This window comes from Staurois parvus, unplaced genomic scaffold, assembly GCF_062004578.1.
Source record: "Staurois parvus isolate SC_StPar_1 unplaced genomic scaffold, SC_StPar_1.0 ptg000562l, whole genome shotgun sequence".
NCBI lineage: Eukaryota > Metazoa > Chordata > Amphibia > Anura > Ranidae > Staurois > Staurois parvus.
The window spans coordinates 13,672,630-13,686,181 of record NW_028318358.1 but is presented as its reverse complement, the minus strand read 5'-3'; the positions used below and the strand labels follow the sequence as shown (position 1 = coordinate 13,686,181).

The 13,552-nt window shown below is 45.0% G+C and overlaps 1 protein-coding gene across 1 annotated transcript in view; it reads left to right on the top strand.

The window, feature by feature from the left end:
• LOC149450865 (hydroperoxide isomerase ALOXE3-like) overlaps positions 1 to 8,850 on the top strand; it is a 204,431-nt gene extending 195,581 nt beyond the window's left edge. Inside the window, exons 13-15 of the mRNA XM_089691500.1 lie at positions 586 to 686; positions 7,269 to 7,439; positions 8,122 to 8,850. Of these exons, the coding sequence (XP_089547626.1) occupies positions 586 to 686; positions 7,269 to 7,439; positions 8,122 to 8,301 (452 nt within the window). The 3' untranslated portion in view covers positions 8,302 to 8,850. The remainder of the gene's footprint in view (positions 1 to 585; positions 687 to 7,268; positions 7,440 to 8,121) is intronic.
• The last annotated feature ends 4,702 nt before the right edge of the window (positions 8,851 to 13,552 follow it).

The window sequence follows — 13,552 nt, the reverse complement described above, 5'->3', positions numbered from 1 at the left end:
TGAGGACCGACGTCTGGAGGTGGAGTGGGTTAGTCGCAGTCGGGCTCGGCGTCCATGGGTGAGGTGAGCAGCGCAAGTGGATGTTGTGGACCAGCGACTAGGGGTGCTAGGGGCCCTGCGTCGGTGGGAGCGGTAAGGCCGCGTGGTAGGCTTGGCTCCGCCGAATTGGATAGGGTTTGGGCAGTTCAGTGGTAGGTGCCCGATAGGGGAGGCTTACCCTCTCGATGCAAAGGGCTTGGTATGGAGGGGGGACGACTCCACACCGTTTTTTTAATTGTTTTTTTTAATTGCCGGCAATTCTTTATTTTACATTCAGCTGTCAGTGGGGAATCCTGCTGACAGCTGAAACATTAACGCATGGTTTTCATTACTAAAATACCGCATGACTTGATAAAATAGCTAATGCGGTATTTTAGTAGCTTTTTTGTGAATTCAAATTTTTTGTAAAAAAAGCTATGCGGTGTCTTGCCACATACTCGGATGCAGTTAGGATACTGCTTACTGAATTGTGCCCATTGTCTTATATCCATGCTGATATAAGACAGAAATCACTTTCTACTAAAACGTGGTTCTCTTTCATGACAGAAGTCCCATCTTCCTTGGCAACTAAAGATTCTCTTATCAAATACCTGACAATGATGATCTTCAGATGTTCTGCTCAACATGCAGCTGTCAATAGTGGTCAGGTGAGTATAATAGTACTGGTATAGTCCTTACTGTGTTGGCAAATGAATAACCAAACCAGAAAATACTTGAGACATAATTACCAACCCAGAATTAGAATTTCATACATTTAGCCAGTTACAAGCATTAGAACAGATCTTTGACATTCAAAACATCAACAAAATTAAGGTGTGTACTGTGTAGCCCTCTTTTTTGGGAAGGATATTGTACTAAACCTGTAGGCAAATAAGAGAACCAGAAACATCACTATGTGGGTTTGATACCAATGTTAACACTGCTTCCACCCAGGACAGGTCCTCTGATTAGAATACTGATTAATTCTGCAGGAATGGAATCCCTCTGTTCACAAAGTAATTGAGAGCAGAGGAACTACTGCAGCCAGCATATAACATTAACCATAAGAATATAGATTCACACCAGTATAGAAATAACAGAAGCTTTATATAAGAAGAGATGCACATACACCTGGAAATATATAGTTGTTAATAGAGATGTCCTAATGAATGTTGCAGTAAAGTCCAGATGCAGGGGCCCTGAGGATGATGCAGCTTCTGTCTTTGTGTCAGAGACTTGAAGAAAATATCAGTGGTGATGAGAAAATCCGCCAACTGTTGTCCAACCAGCCTGGAATGCAGAGCTAGCTATTTGGCACTAATAGTCTCTCCTAATCTGGATGAAAATACAGCAGCACAGTACCTGTAATAGCTCACCTCACAAAAGTATAGTCTCTGGCAGGTGCAGTATGGCAGCTCTCTTTGAGCAACACAGAAACAGCCACAGCAACACAGTCTTTGGTGGGCTCACACAGCAACCATGTACTCACAGCTATCAGTAGCACATTGTCTGCCCACAGGTCCCATCAGCAGCACTCTGTGCATTTCCTTAGCAGTACAATACCATTGGGCATGCTGGGAGACGTAGTCCCTTTCTTTTCCACAGCTCAGTTGAGCACACAGCAGCACAGTCCCTCCTTATTAGTATATAATAATCTCTTCTGGTCCAGGATTTAATAGCAAGGACAGGACATGTGGCTGAGTCTGTCTCTCTCCCCCTTTACTTCCTCCTTCCTGGTTTCTTAATCCAGATCACAGGGGCAGGAAGTGATGTACATAATTATAGATACAACTGTAATATTAGCAGTTAACTGTAGAGGGCAGTACATCCCTAGAAGTGTCACTAAAGAGTACTAAAAATTAAAAAGAAGAGCTAAAACTTATCTTCTTTGTCACCCATCACTCTAATCTTCATCTGAAAAAATTGAAGACGACAGTAATAAAGGTAATTTAAAAGCCATGAGAATGCCATGATTTTCCCTCTGAGGACAAAATTATAAAACTGATTACAAGCAAGCTAAGATGTGATCAATGTAGTTCTGTTTTACTGCAAACATGTGTTTTAGTTCCTCTTGTGCACCAGAAGATTTTACTCCCTTCATGACCAGGCCATTTTTTGCTATTCGGCACTGCGCTACCTTAACTAGTAATTGCATGGTAATGCAACTCTATAACCAAATTAAATTTATACAATTTTTTTCACACAAATAGAGCTTTCTTTTGGTGGTATTTAATCACCAATGGGTTTTTTATTTTTTATTATATAAAGAAAAGAAGACCAAAAATTTTGAAAAAAAAACAATATTTTTTACTTTTGCTATAAAACATTTCAAATAAAAAATTAAAAAAAAATCAAATTTCTTCATAAATATTCATACTCTTAGACTTTTCTGCTGCCTTTGACACAGTTGACCACCCACTTCTCCTCAACAAACTCCACTCCCTTGGCCTCCATGACTCTCCTTTCCTGGTTTTCCTCCTACTTTCAGTGTCACATACAATACTCCGTTCTTCTTCCTCTTTCTGTTTGGGTACCCCAAGGCTCCGTCCTTGGGCCCCTCCTCTTTTCTCTATACCTCTTCCCTGGGCCAGTTGATAACCTCCTGTGGCTTCCAATACCACCACTATGCTGATGACACCCAGATCTATCTCTCCACTCCTCAACTCACCCCCTCAATCTCCTTAAGTATCACAAATTTACTAAGTGACGTATCAGTATGGATGTCACACCACTTCCTCAAACTCTATTTTTCCAAAACTGAGCTTCAAATATTTCCTCCTCCCCAATCCCCTCCCCATGACTTTACCATTAAGATCAACGGTATAACCATTGGTCCCTCCACACATGCCAGGGTGCTAGGCATAATCCTAGACTCTAACCTCTACTTCAGCCTCCACATCCAATCACTGGCTAACCTCCACAACATTTCCAGAATTCGACCCTTCCAGACTAATGACGCTACAAAACATCTTATTCACTCCTTGGTTATTTCCCACCTTGACTACTGCAACTCCCTCCTCAGTGGCCTACCCCTACACAACTTATAAAACTCAAAATACCAACCACAACGTACAAAGCCATCCACATCACCCCCAGCTACATCACCAACCTCATCTGCAGATATCACCCAAACCATCCTCTCCTCCCAAGACCTCCTACTCTCCAGTACTCTTGTTGGCTCCTCCCACGCTCACCTCCATGACTTCTCCAGAGCCTCTCTTATCCTCTTGAATTCCCTGCCCCAGTATGTCTGGTCAGCTGTCCGCCTTTAGATGATCCTGGAAAACTCATTTATTCAGGAAAGCCTACCCAACCTCTACCTAAGAACTACTTGAGTCACCTCCATCAGATTATCCCCTGCAGCTATTACCTTTTGTAGCACCTCCTGCTTCCTTTAGATTGTAAGCTCCATGAGCAGGGCGCTCCCATTCCTTCTGTACTGAACTGTATTGTGATTGTACTGTTCCTCTTTTTATTGTAAAGTGGTGTGTAAACTGTTGGTGCTATATAAATCCTGTATAATAATAATAACTTTTGGCCAAAATGTATTCTGCTATATGTCTTTGGTGAAAAAAATCTCATTAAGTGTATATTAATTGGTTTGTGTGAAAGTTATAGGGTTTACAAACTATGGGATAAACTGAAATTTTTTTTTTTTATATACAAGTAATGGCAGTGATAAGTGACTTGTGGGACTGCCATAGTGCAGCTGGCAATCTGACACTAACTGACGCTTGGTGGGAACTGACAGAAACTGACATCAGCAGTGACCCTAATACAGTGATCAGTGATAATACTATACACTGCCACTGTACTAATGACACTGGCTGGGAAGGGGTTAACTTCTAGGGGCAATCAAAGTATTCATTGTGGGCCTAACAACTGTAAAGTATGTAATATGTGCTACTTTTACTAAGCAATGTGACAAAAAAACTGCCACATCACTGCACTCTGTAGAGAGCCCTGTGTTGTTTACCAATATAGGTCTCCCTTCTGTCATTCGCTTAGCTGATCAGTGGGTCCCAGCAATAAATGGTTGTCCGGGACCTGCTGATCGGCTTCTGCTGTAGCGAATGACAGCACAGCCGGGGCAGTGCGCACACACTACCTGGAAATGCTGGTGTATTGCCACCCCTGCAGTGAGCGCTGGAAGATGATGGTTCCCAAAGGTTGCCCTGACCTTGCAAGCCTTCTGACACCCTGGGTTCAGGTATAGTTAACAAATGATCACAATTGCAAAGACACCATCAAACTGCGTGTTTACTAAGGATTCTAGAGTCAACAAACAGAAAGGAATGGTAATGCAGATATCTTTAGATATAAAATATTTTTAGTCTTAGCGAGTATAGAACACATATATGTGTAACACCCCCCTAGTCAGCCCTCCTGACTGAAAATTAAAACTAGAGCTTCCCCTAGCTGAGCCTGGGTGCAATAACCAGGTGGATCAGGAGCTGAGAGGCTCTGCAAACTAGCTCTCTGGAATTTCTCCCTGCTCTAGGACTTTGGAAATAGATCTAGAAGCAGTGGTTGAATATGATGGCAAGGGGCCAGAACAATCTTTAAGAGCAACTTAACCTGCTCAGCAGCAGGAGAGAGGAGAGTGGGAGCAGGAGAGTTGAGGAGGTTGTGAGGCTGGAAGATAGAAGCCTGTGAGGGGGGCCAGATGGAGAGGGGCTCACCTACAGGCAGAGGAACTTGGAAGGAGGAAAGCTCGGGACTTCACCTTCCCTCTGAGAGAGGACCACCTGTGTGGCAGGGAAGGAGCAGCCCAGCTAGAAGGCCTGTTATCAGCCACTGACCCACCAGCAACATAGGAGAAGGACTGAGTGAGTAAACCTGCACCCCCTGGGTCAGATAGGGGAAAGAACACTCTGTAAGGAAACCAGATTAGCAACTACCCTGAACTGTCTTTTTAAAGTGACAAGCACTGGATCCCCCGCAGGCTCTCCTGGCCCCTTTCTCCTGTTGGGTGCCCCCACAGAGCAAGCAGCTTGCTATGGGGGCACCTGCTGCTCAGTGTGTTCATTCACACATGGAGCAGCGGCTTGGCCCCACCGCCTCTATCCTCATTGGCTGACTGGCTGTGATTGACAGCAGTGGGTGCCAATGGCTCCCATTTGCTGTCTCAGCCAATGAAGAGGCAGAGACCCAGGACAACCGAGGCTGTCATGCACATCGCTGGATCATGATGGGTCTCAGGTAAGTACTGAAGGGGCTAGGGGCACTGCTGCACACAGGTTTTTTACCTTCATGCATAGAATGCATGAAGGTAAAAAACCTTGAGGCTTTACAACCACTTCAAGGAAACTTTTCCCGAGAAAAACATAGAGGTTGCCATTGATGATGTTTAATTCTAAAAATGTTAGTTTCCTGGATACCATGCTTTGTTTTTGAGTCACTTTGAGTCACTTTCTTAGAACAGGTGTGCAGATAGGGACTCCTGACTATCCTCATTGGTATAATTGTGTAGCGTCCTCCTAGGATAGGTTGCTAGGCAAATTTAGCTTTGGCTCCTTCTGTAATCAAAGGAGCAAGAATTGTTTGCTCTGGTCTGTTCAGGGTCTTACAGGTTGGGAGATTGATTGTGTAGTACTACCCCCTTAGGAGTAGCAGTAGTTTTGGGTCCCCCTATAGTCTTGCACAGCCAGGCAACATGCATTTCCACACCAACTTGCGTCCAGGAGTCAGTAACCAGTCCTTGTGCTTATTTTAACTTGGATGGGGTAAGGGGTGTATGGGATTCCCAATGGAACCGAGAAACCGAGCACAACTTCCTGGAACTATTTACAAGTCTTTACATTAAAACAGTCTCTTTTGGAGAGCTAGCCAGCATCTCCTATAGTACCACCCTAGATAGGGTTGCCACATCATCCCTTTAAAACCGAACACATATTAATTACACAGGTTCTGAGCCTAATTTAATGTAGATACGGCATTAAGTGAGTTTAATTACCACCTTACCAGCCACAGAACCTGTGTAATTTATATGTGTTTGGTTTTAAAAGGATGAGGTGGCAACCCTAACCCCAGATAAATGCTCTTCTTTACCCAGCTGCCTGGAGGAATCCCTGAGCAAGGGATATAGTGTCTGCCACAAATTTAGTGAAAAAATCCTGGGTGGCAGGCTAATCCAGCTTCTCACTAGAGTGCATCCTTCCCCTTTCTGGCCCAGGGGGGTGCAGATCTACTCACTCACACCTTCTGCTGTGCGTCTGGTGGGTTGGTGGCTGCTACCAGGCCTTCTAGATGGGCCGCTCCTTTCCTGCCACACAGGTGGTCCTTGCTCTAGAGACCAGTGAAGGTCTGAGCTTTCATCCTTCAATGCTCCACTGCCGTTAGGTGAGCCCCTCTCTATCTGAGCCCCCTCACAGGCTCCTGCCTTCAGCTCTCCTCCAGCTAGGCAGGCTCCCTTACTCTTAAAGGTTGTCCTGGCCCTTTGCCAAGCCTCTTGTTGGGGATTGGCCAGGATCCTACAAGGATACAGACCAGCCACTCCTCAGATCCATCCACTATTTCTAGACCTCTCTCCAAAGTTTTAGAGCAGGGGGAAATTCCAGAGGGCTGGTATGCAGAGCCTTTCAGCTCTGACCATAATTTGACCCCTGCTAGCTATCACACCCAGGCTGCTACTCAGCCCTCCTTGCTAACAATTGAAATCTAGCTCTCCCTAGCTGACTAGGAGGGTGCTACATTTCTTCCCTCGCCTTTGGAAGAAGCTTAAGAAATTAGGGTGGGAGATTCAAATCAATCAGCCTGAATATTTATTTGGTGCTCCAGCCTATCCCTGGAGGGGAAGTGTTCAGGAGGGGACTAGAGTGTGGATAAATAGTCTGAGACAGGGGAGAGCAGGATTCCTTCACCCCAGGACAGTTCCAGAGGTGCAGGGGCTGCTGCTGCCTGGCAGCCCATGGACTGAACAACTGCTCAAGAAAGCTGCAGAGGTGCTAGAATCTAAGCCTCAAGTGGACTTGCTTAAAACTGACCGCAGAACCACACACAAGGTATCTGGTCCTGAGAGGTGCCATCTCACTTGCTGGTTTGGGTCCGGTGGAAGTCAGAATGAGACAGATGTCCTGTGGATGTTTGAGCTGTGACTTTAAATTGATCCCTGAGATTGTGTGCTGGACGTTCCACTGGGTACCGATAGTTGCGCATTGGTACAGGGTAACCAGAGACTCAAATGTTTGCCACATTTTGTGGAATCTTAATATATAATGTTCTTTCATTTGTGTTTGCCTCTGCTACAGTTTGACTTCTATTCATGGATACCTAATGGCCCACCCACCATGAAAAGACCCCCACCCAGCGCCAAAGGTGTCACTACAATGAAGACTATTTTGGAGGCATTGCCTGATGTGAACAGTTCAACTGTTGGCATAAGTGCTGTGTGGGTTCTCAGCAATGAGCCCATGGATAGGGTGAGTGCCTGGAAGTAGAGCGAAGTAATACACAAATATGCCTTGGGCCTAAAAACTGTATAACACATGATCTACTTCAAATAGGACCTAACAATCAAATGCATTTCCAGGGTCTGCTATAGCATGTGGTGGTTAGTTACAGAATATGTAAACCCAGCCTTTCATATTCCTGATATGTGCTTGCTGTAGCATGTACTTATAAGATATGTTCAAATAAGATAAATATCCTGTTTTCTTTGTATTGCTTCCCTTGTGTGAAATTCCTGGTGTTCTTGCCAGTAACTGACAACACTAGGCAGAAAAGTACAGTGCAGTCAGTTTTCTAGATGTGCTGAGAACGCAGCCTGCTCTTCTGTAATGATCAGACTTGTGCTGACAGTCCCCCCCACACACATACACACAGACTCAAACATTCACTAGTAAGTTCAGTGTCCTTCTGTCTCTCCTTCCCCACCTCTCTGAGCTCCTTATGCAGCAGAGAACAGAGCATATGTGATCACTTATATAAGGAAAAAAAAGCGATTTATACTTTTTTTTTTTTCTGTACTGTTTACAGTACAAAAATGTTTTTCTTTCATTTCTATTTGAAACTGAATGGGTTTTTTTTTACAAGGTGAGGGTTTAGATACACTTGAACAGATGCATTATAAAGAAAATCATAGCAAGGTTTCCTTTTTTACAGAGGCGTCTAGGATATTACCCTGATGAACGTTTTACAGAGAAGACCCCACAACAGTTCATTAAGAAGTTCCAGGATCAACTGTCTGAGATCTCCAAATGCATCCAGGAGAGGAACAAGACCATGTGCCTGCCCTATCCCTACCTGGACCCAAGTCAGATAGAAAACAGTGTCTCCATATAATAGTGATAATGATGGATCTGCTTTCTGACTCTGTTCAGTTGTAGCAGTGCTTTGCATCTTTGCTTTCTACATGTAATGGTATCATTGCAGATTAACAGAAGAGATTATTTCATCCACATTCATCAATAAATATCTACCAGAAATAAAGGCTTCCTCAGCGAATATATCTTTTTATGAAAAAATATTTACAGATTCTTCACTGTTGTTACCTTGTTCTCTCCTCAGCAGTATACCAGTGTTTGTCGCGAAGTGAACACAACAGTTAGGAAAACTAATACTGTATATGGCAATAGGTCCAAATGCAGAGTATCATGTTACAGTTGCATTGTTTGTTTGCCTTTAAATAATTTTGTCCCTTCCTCACTCCATATCTAGGAGATGCTCTGTATAGCTAGTCCCATCCTCTTTTTGGTCTGTCTTTAGTTTCTGTTCGGAGCACATGTAATTACTGGAGCTGGACATACTATGATTTTTTTTTTTTACTTATCCGATGTTCATCTGTTAAGATCTGCACAAGTTTTGGATTAAAACTTTCTACTATCTGCAAAATGTCATTTGGATTGAGTCACTGCCTGCTATATTACTGAGACTTTAAGTTACAGCTATCTTGCCAGAACTGGATCAGTCATAGATATCACAGTTCAGTGCTTAGATTGGTGAGACAGAACATAGTGGAGTATATACAGTACATTTGACCAATGTCCTGAATGTAGAAAAAAATGTGTTGCTCATAATCCTTTGTGGCTTTCACACATACTACAGTGACCTGCATTTTACAACCCCTGAGGCTGCAGAGATAGACTGAACCGTGTCCTCAATCACTTTCTCTGTTTCAAAAGTTAGTCATCGGGGATTTAGATATTTCACCAAATTCCCCCCAACAGTGTACCCTGTCAGGTAGGCTGTAAGGGGCCCCATGATTTCTAACTGTAGAAAAAGAAGGGTGAAAATTCAGAATCATAATTGGCCAAGTACTGGAAGAGAAATGGCAGTTATTTTATAACGGGAGAGCCTGAATGTCATCTTATAATAGCCTCCATTTGCTAGACTCAGAACCTTTTTGTTTAAATGATTTTTGTGATACATCACATTGATACAGCACACTGTAAAAGAAAAAGAATAGTTACATCTTTATATAGGTCAAGAGTAATTTATAATGGAAGAAATAATAACATTGGAATGTTCATGTCAGAAAGATGAGGAATTGGTTTTATACAGTATTCCACATTTTCACAACTGTTACTGTGAAACCTTTCTGCATGTAATGGTTCGCCTTCTTTTCCTTCATACGTAAAAAGGGCCCCCTTGTGCTCTGTTATGATCTGAAAGTGAATCAATTCACACCAAGTTCACCATATGGACCAGTTATGTACAGTGGGGCAAAAAAGTATTTAGTCAGCCACCAATTGTGCAAGTTCTCCCACTTAAAAAGATGAGAGAGACCTGTAATTGGCATCATAGGTAGACCTCAACTATAAGAGACAAAATGAGAAAAAAAATCCAGACAATCACATTGGCTGATTGGAAATAATTTATTTGCAAATTATGGTGGAAAATAAGTATTTGGTCAATATCAAAAGTTCATCTCAATACTTTGTTATATATCCTTTGTTGGCAATGACAGAGGTCAAACGTTTCCTGTAAGTCTTCACAAGGTTGGCACACACTGTTGCTGGTATGTTGGCCCATTCCTCCATGCAGATCTCCTCTAGAGCAGTGATGTTTTGGGGCTGTCGCTGGGCAACACGGACTTTCAACTCCCTCCAAAGGTTTTCTATGGGGTTGAGATCTGGAGACTGGCTAGGCCACTCCAGGACCTTGAAATGTTTCTTACGAAGCCACTCATTCGTTGCGGTATGTTTGGGATCATTGTCATGTTGGAAGACCCAGCCACGTTTCATCTTCAATGCCCTTGCTGATGGAAGAGGTTTGCACTCAAAATCTCACGATACATGGCCCCATTCATTCTGTCCTGTACATGGATTAGTTGTCCTGGTCCCTTTGCGGAGAAACAACCCCAAAGCATGATGTTGCCACCCCCATGCTTCACAGTAGGTATGGTGTTCTTTGGATGCAACTCAGCATTCTCTCTCCTCCAAACACAATGAGTTATGTTTCTACCAAACAGTTCTATTTTGGTTTCATCTGACCATATGACATTCTCCCAATCCTTTTCTGGATCATCCAAATGCTCTCTAGCAAACTTCAGACGGGCCCGAACATGTACTGGCTTAAGCAGGGGGACACGTCTGGCACTGCAGGATCTGAGTCCCTGGCGGCGTAGTGTGTTAATGATGGTAGCCTTTGTTACGTTGGTCCCAGCTCTCTGCAGGTCATTCACTAGGTCCCCCTGTGTGGTCCTGGGATTTTTGCTCAACGTTCTTGTGATCATTTTGACCCCACGGGGTGAGATCTTGCGTGGAGCCCCAGAACGAGGGAAATTATCAGTGGTCTTGTATGTCTTCCATTTTCTGATTATTGCTCCCACAGTTGATTTGTTCACACCAAGCTGCTTGCCTATTGCAGATTCAGTCTTCCCAGCCTGGTGCAGGTCTACAATTTTGTTTCTGGTGTCCTTCGACAGCTCTTTGGTCTTCACCATAGTGGAATTTAGAGTGTGACTGTTTGAGGTTGTGGACAGGTGTCTTTTATACTGATAACAAGTTCAAACAGGTGCCATTGATACAGGTAATGAGTGCAGGACAGAGGAGTCTCTTAAAGAAGAAGGTACAGGTCTGTGAGAGCCAGAAATCTTGCTTGTTTGTAGGTGACCAAATACTTATTTTCCACCATAATTTGCAAATACATTCTTTCCAAATCAGCCAATGTGATTGTCTGGATTTTTTTCTCATTTTGTCTCACATAGTTGAGGTCTACCTATGATGCCAATTACAGGCCTCTCTCATCTTTTTAAGTGGGAGAACTTGCACAATTGGTGGCTGACTAAATACTTTTTTGCCCCACTGTATGTTGCAGTCTATACAGTTTCAGTGCAGTGCTGCAGGCTTTCAAGGGTTAAAAGAGAAGTTGGGGTTTTAAAAAAGAAAACAAAAACATTTCTACTCACCTGGGTGGATGCAACATTGTTCCAGTGTTGCATCTGTCCCCCTGCTGCCTCCAAGACCCAAAACTGAGCGTTCACATGACCACTGATTGCTCAGTTCTTCCCTCCACTCTGAGTGGTGATTGTCAGTTTCCACTCTCTGCTCTTCCCCTCCAGCACTTATTGTTACGTCGTCCTGACCACTGCACTACTTATGCTAGTTGCATTATATACACAGTTTGTAACGGAACCGGTACCTGACCGCACTTGGGTATATTCCGTTAAACCGCAGCTTCTCCTGTCCGAACACCATCCACGGACCACACCCTTGAAATCCCTCAGGAAAAAGACAGCACCCGACTCTTCTTAAAACAGGAAGCCAACTCTCTTTATTTTAACACAAAACACAGGATATATACAGAGGGCGGGGAAACACAACCAGGAACAGGAAATACATCATCAGCCCGCCCCATCCCACCAAGACACAGAACAATGGGATGAAGCACATGGCATAGAACAATAGGCAACCACATGGCAGGGACAATACAGGGACACATGCATCCCATAATAGTTGGCTGGACAGGAAGACACAGCACAATTTTGGGTAGCACATGGCAAACAAACAATGGACAGCCACATGGCTGAGAACAAAGACAAAGGACAACACACAAATGCACAATACTGGGACATTCACACCCTGTACCCCTAAACAGGCACAGGGTGGGTTAAACATAATGAGGGGGACATGAGCTGACCAAGCGGTCCCCCCACCCCCAAAAGTCACTCCCGTCACATATCTCCCCTTTCGGCAGGAGACTAACGCAGGAGTAGATCCCAGACGGATGTACTCTGAAGTTAGTCGGTACCTCCAGTCTCTCAATGCCAGCACCCGCACAGTACCCCATGCAAATTGTCCCACACCAAGCGTGACTCACCCAGCCAACCTCTGCCTCTCCCGTAGAACATACCTGCCGCTGGGGAGAAGTACAGACTTGTCCTTCTCCCTGAAGTCCTCTCAGCCACTGGGGAGAAGACAGGGTGGCTGGGCCGGCTCCATTATGCTGTGGGGGATCTTGGCCGACTGCCCAGCATCCCTGAGGTATCCAGGTGGTGGCTGTAGTTGCTAGGCAGAGGCCAGTGGCGCTCTGTCCTGTTGCCAGCTCTTCTGCTGGGGACCCCACATCTGCTCCGGCTAACCGTGGGGGAGGGAGGCTGCCTTCCTCCACTCCCAGACTGTGGATCTGCTGCTGGGATGGCATTCCTCTGTCACTGTCCCCCTGGTGCACAGATCCTGGCTTGGGAGGGAAAAGAGTTTCCTCCACTTTGGCTGACTGTGGGGGAGGGAGGACAACAACCTCCTCTCCCTTCTCACCCTGGGCCTCTGAAACTACCACAGGTATGGGGCAGAGGTCCTGGATCCTCTGCCCAGTTGCCAGCGCTTCAGCTGGCAGCTCCCCGGCTGGTTCCTCATCAGTAAAAAAGTCAGTACAATCCCCAGTTTCTGGAATGGCTCCATATCCAGGGCACGGACTGGTGGCCCTTGGGTCCAGTGCCAGCACTTTGGCAGGTGACTCATCACCCACAACGTCCTCCATTGAAAAATCAATTAGATCCATGCATTCTGGGATCTGTAATTGGAGGGATGAGCCGACTTCTCCATCTTCCATACCCTCATCCAGTTGTTGAACAGACGCGTCCCTCCATCCAAGCTCATCCCATGTAGAAACAGGATTGTCTAGGTAAGCCAGCACTTGCTGCATCCGCCATAAGACCTCTGTTTCCATAGCTGCAGGTGGTATCTCTCCTCTCCTGCTATCTGAACCTTGGATCCTGGTGGTGGTTTGGATGTCCCAGACTGCAGGTGATTCATCACCCATAACATCCTCCAGCGAAAAATCCATTAGATCCATACATCCTGGGATCTGTAATTGGAGGGATGCGCCGACTGCTCCATCTTCCACACCCTCATCCAGCTTTCGGACAGACGCATTTCTCCATCCACGCTCTTCCCATGTAGAAACCGGGTCATCTAAATAAGCCAGCACTTGCTGCATCCGCCATAAGACCTCTGTTTCCATAGCTGCGGGTGGTGTCAGGGCAGGAGCCGAGGAATGGACAGGCAGGCCTAACAATGTAATGCACTGGCTGACGACAACCACCACCCACAGACCGAAGTCCCTTAGGGCGCGGAGTCTAAGTCCCAGGCTG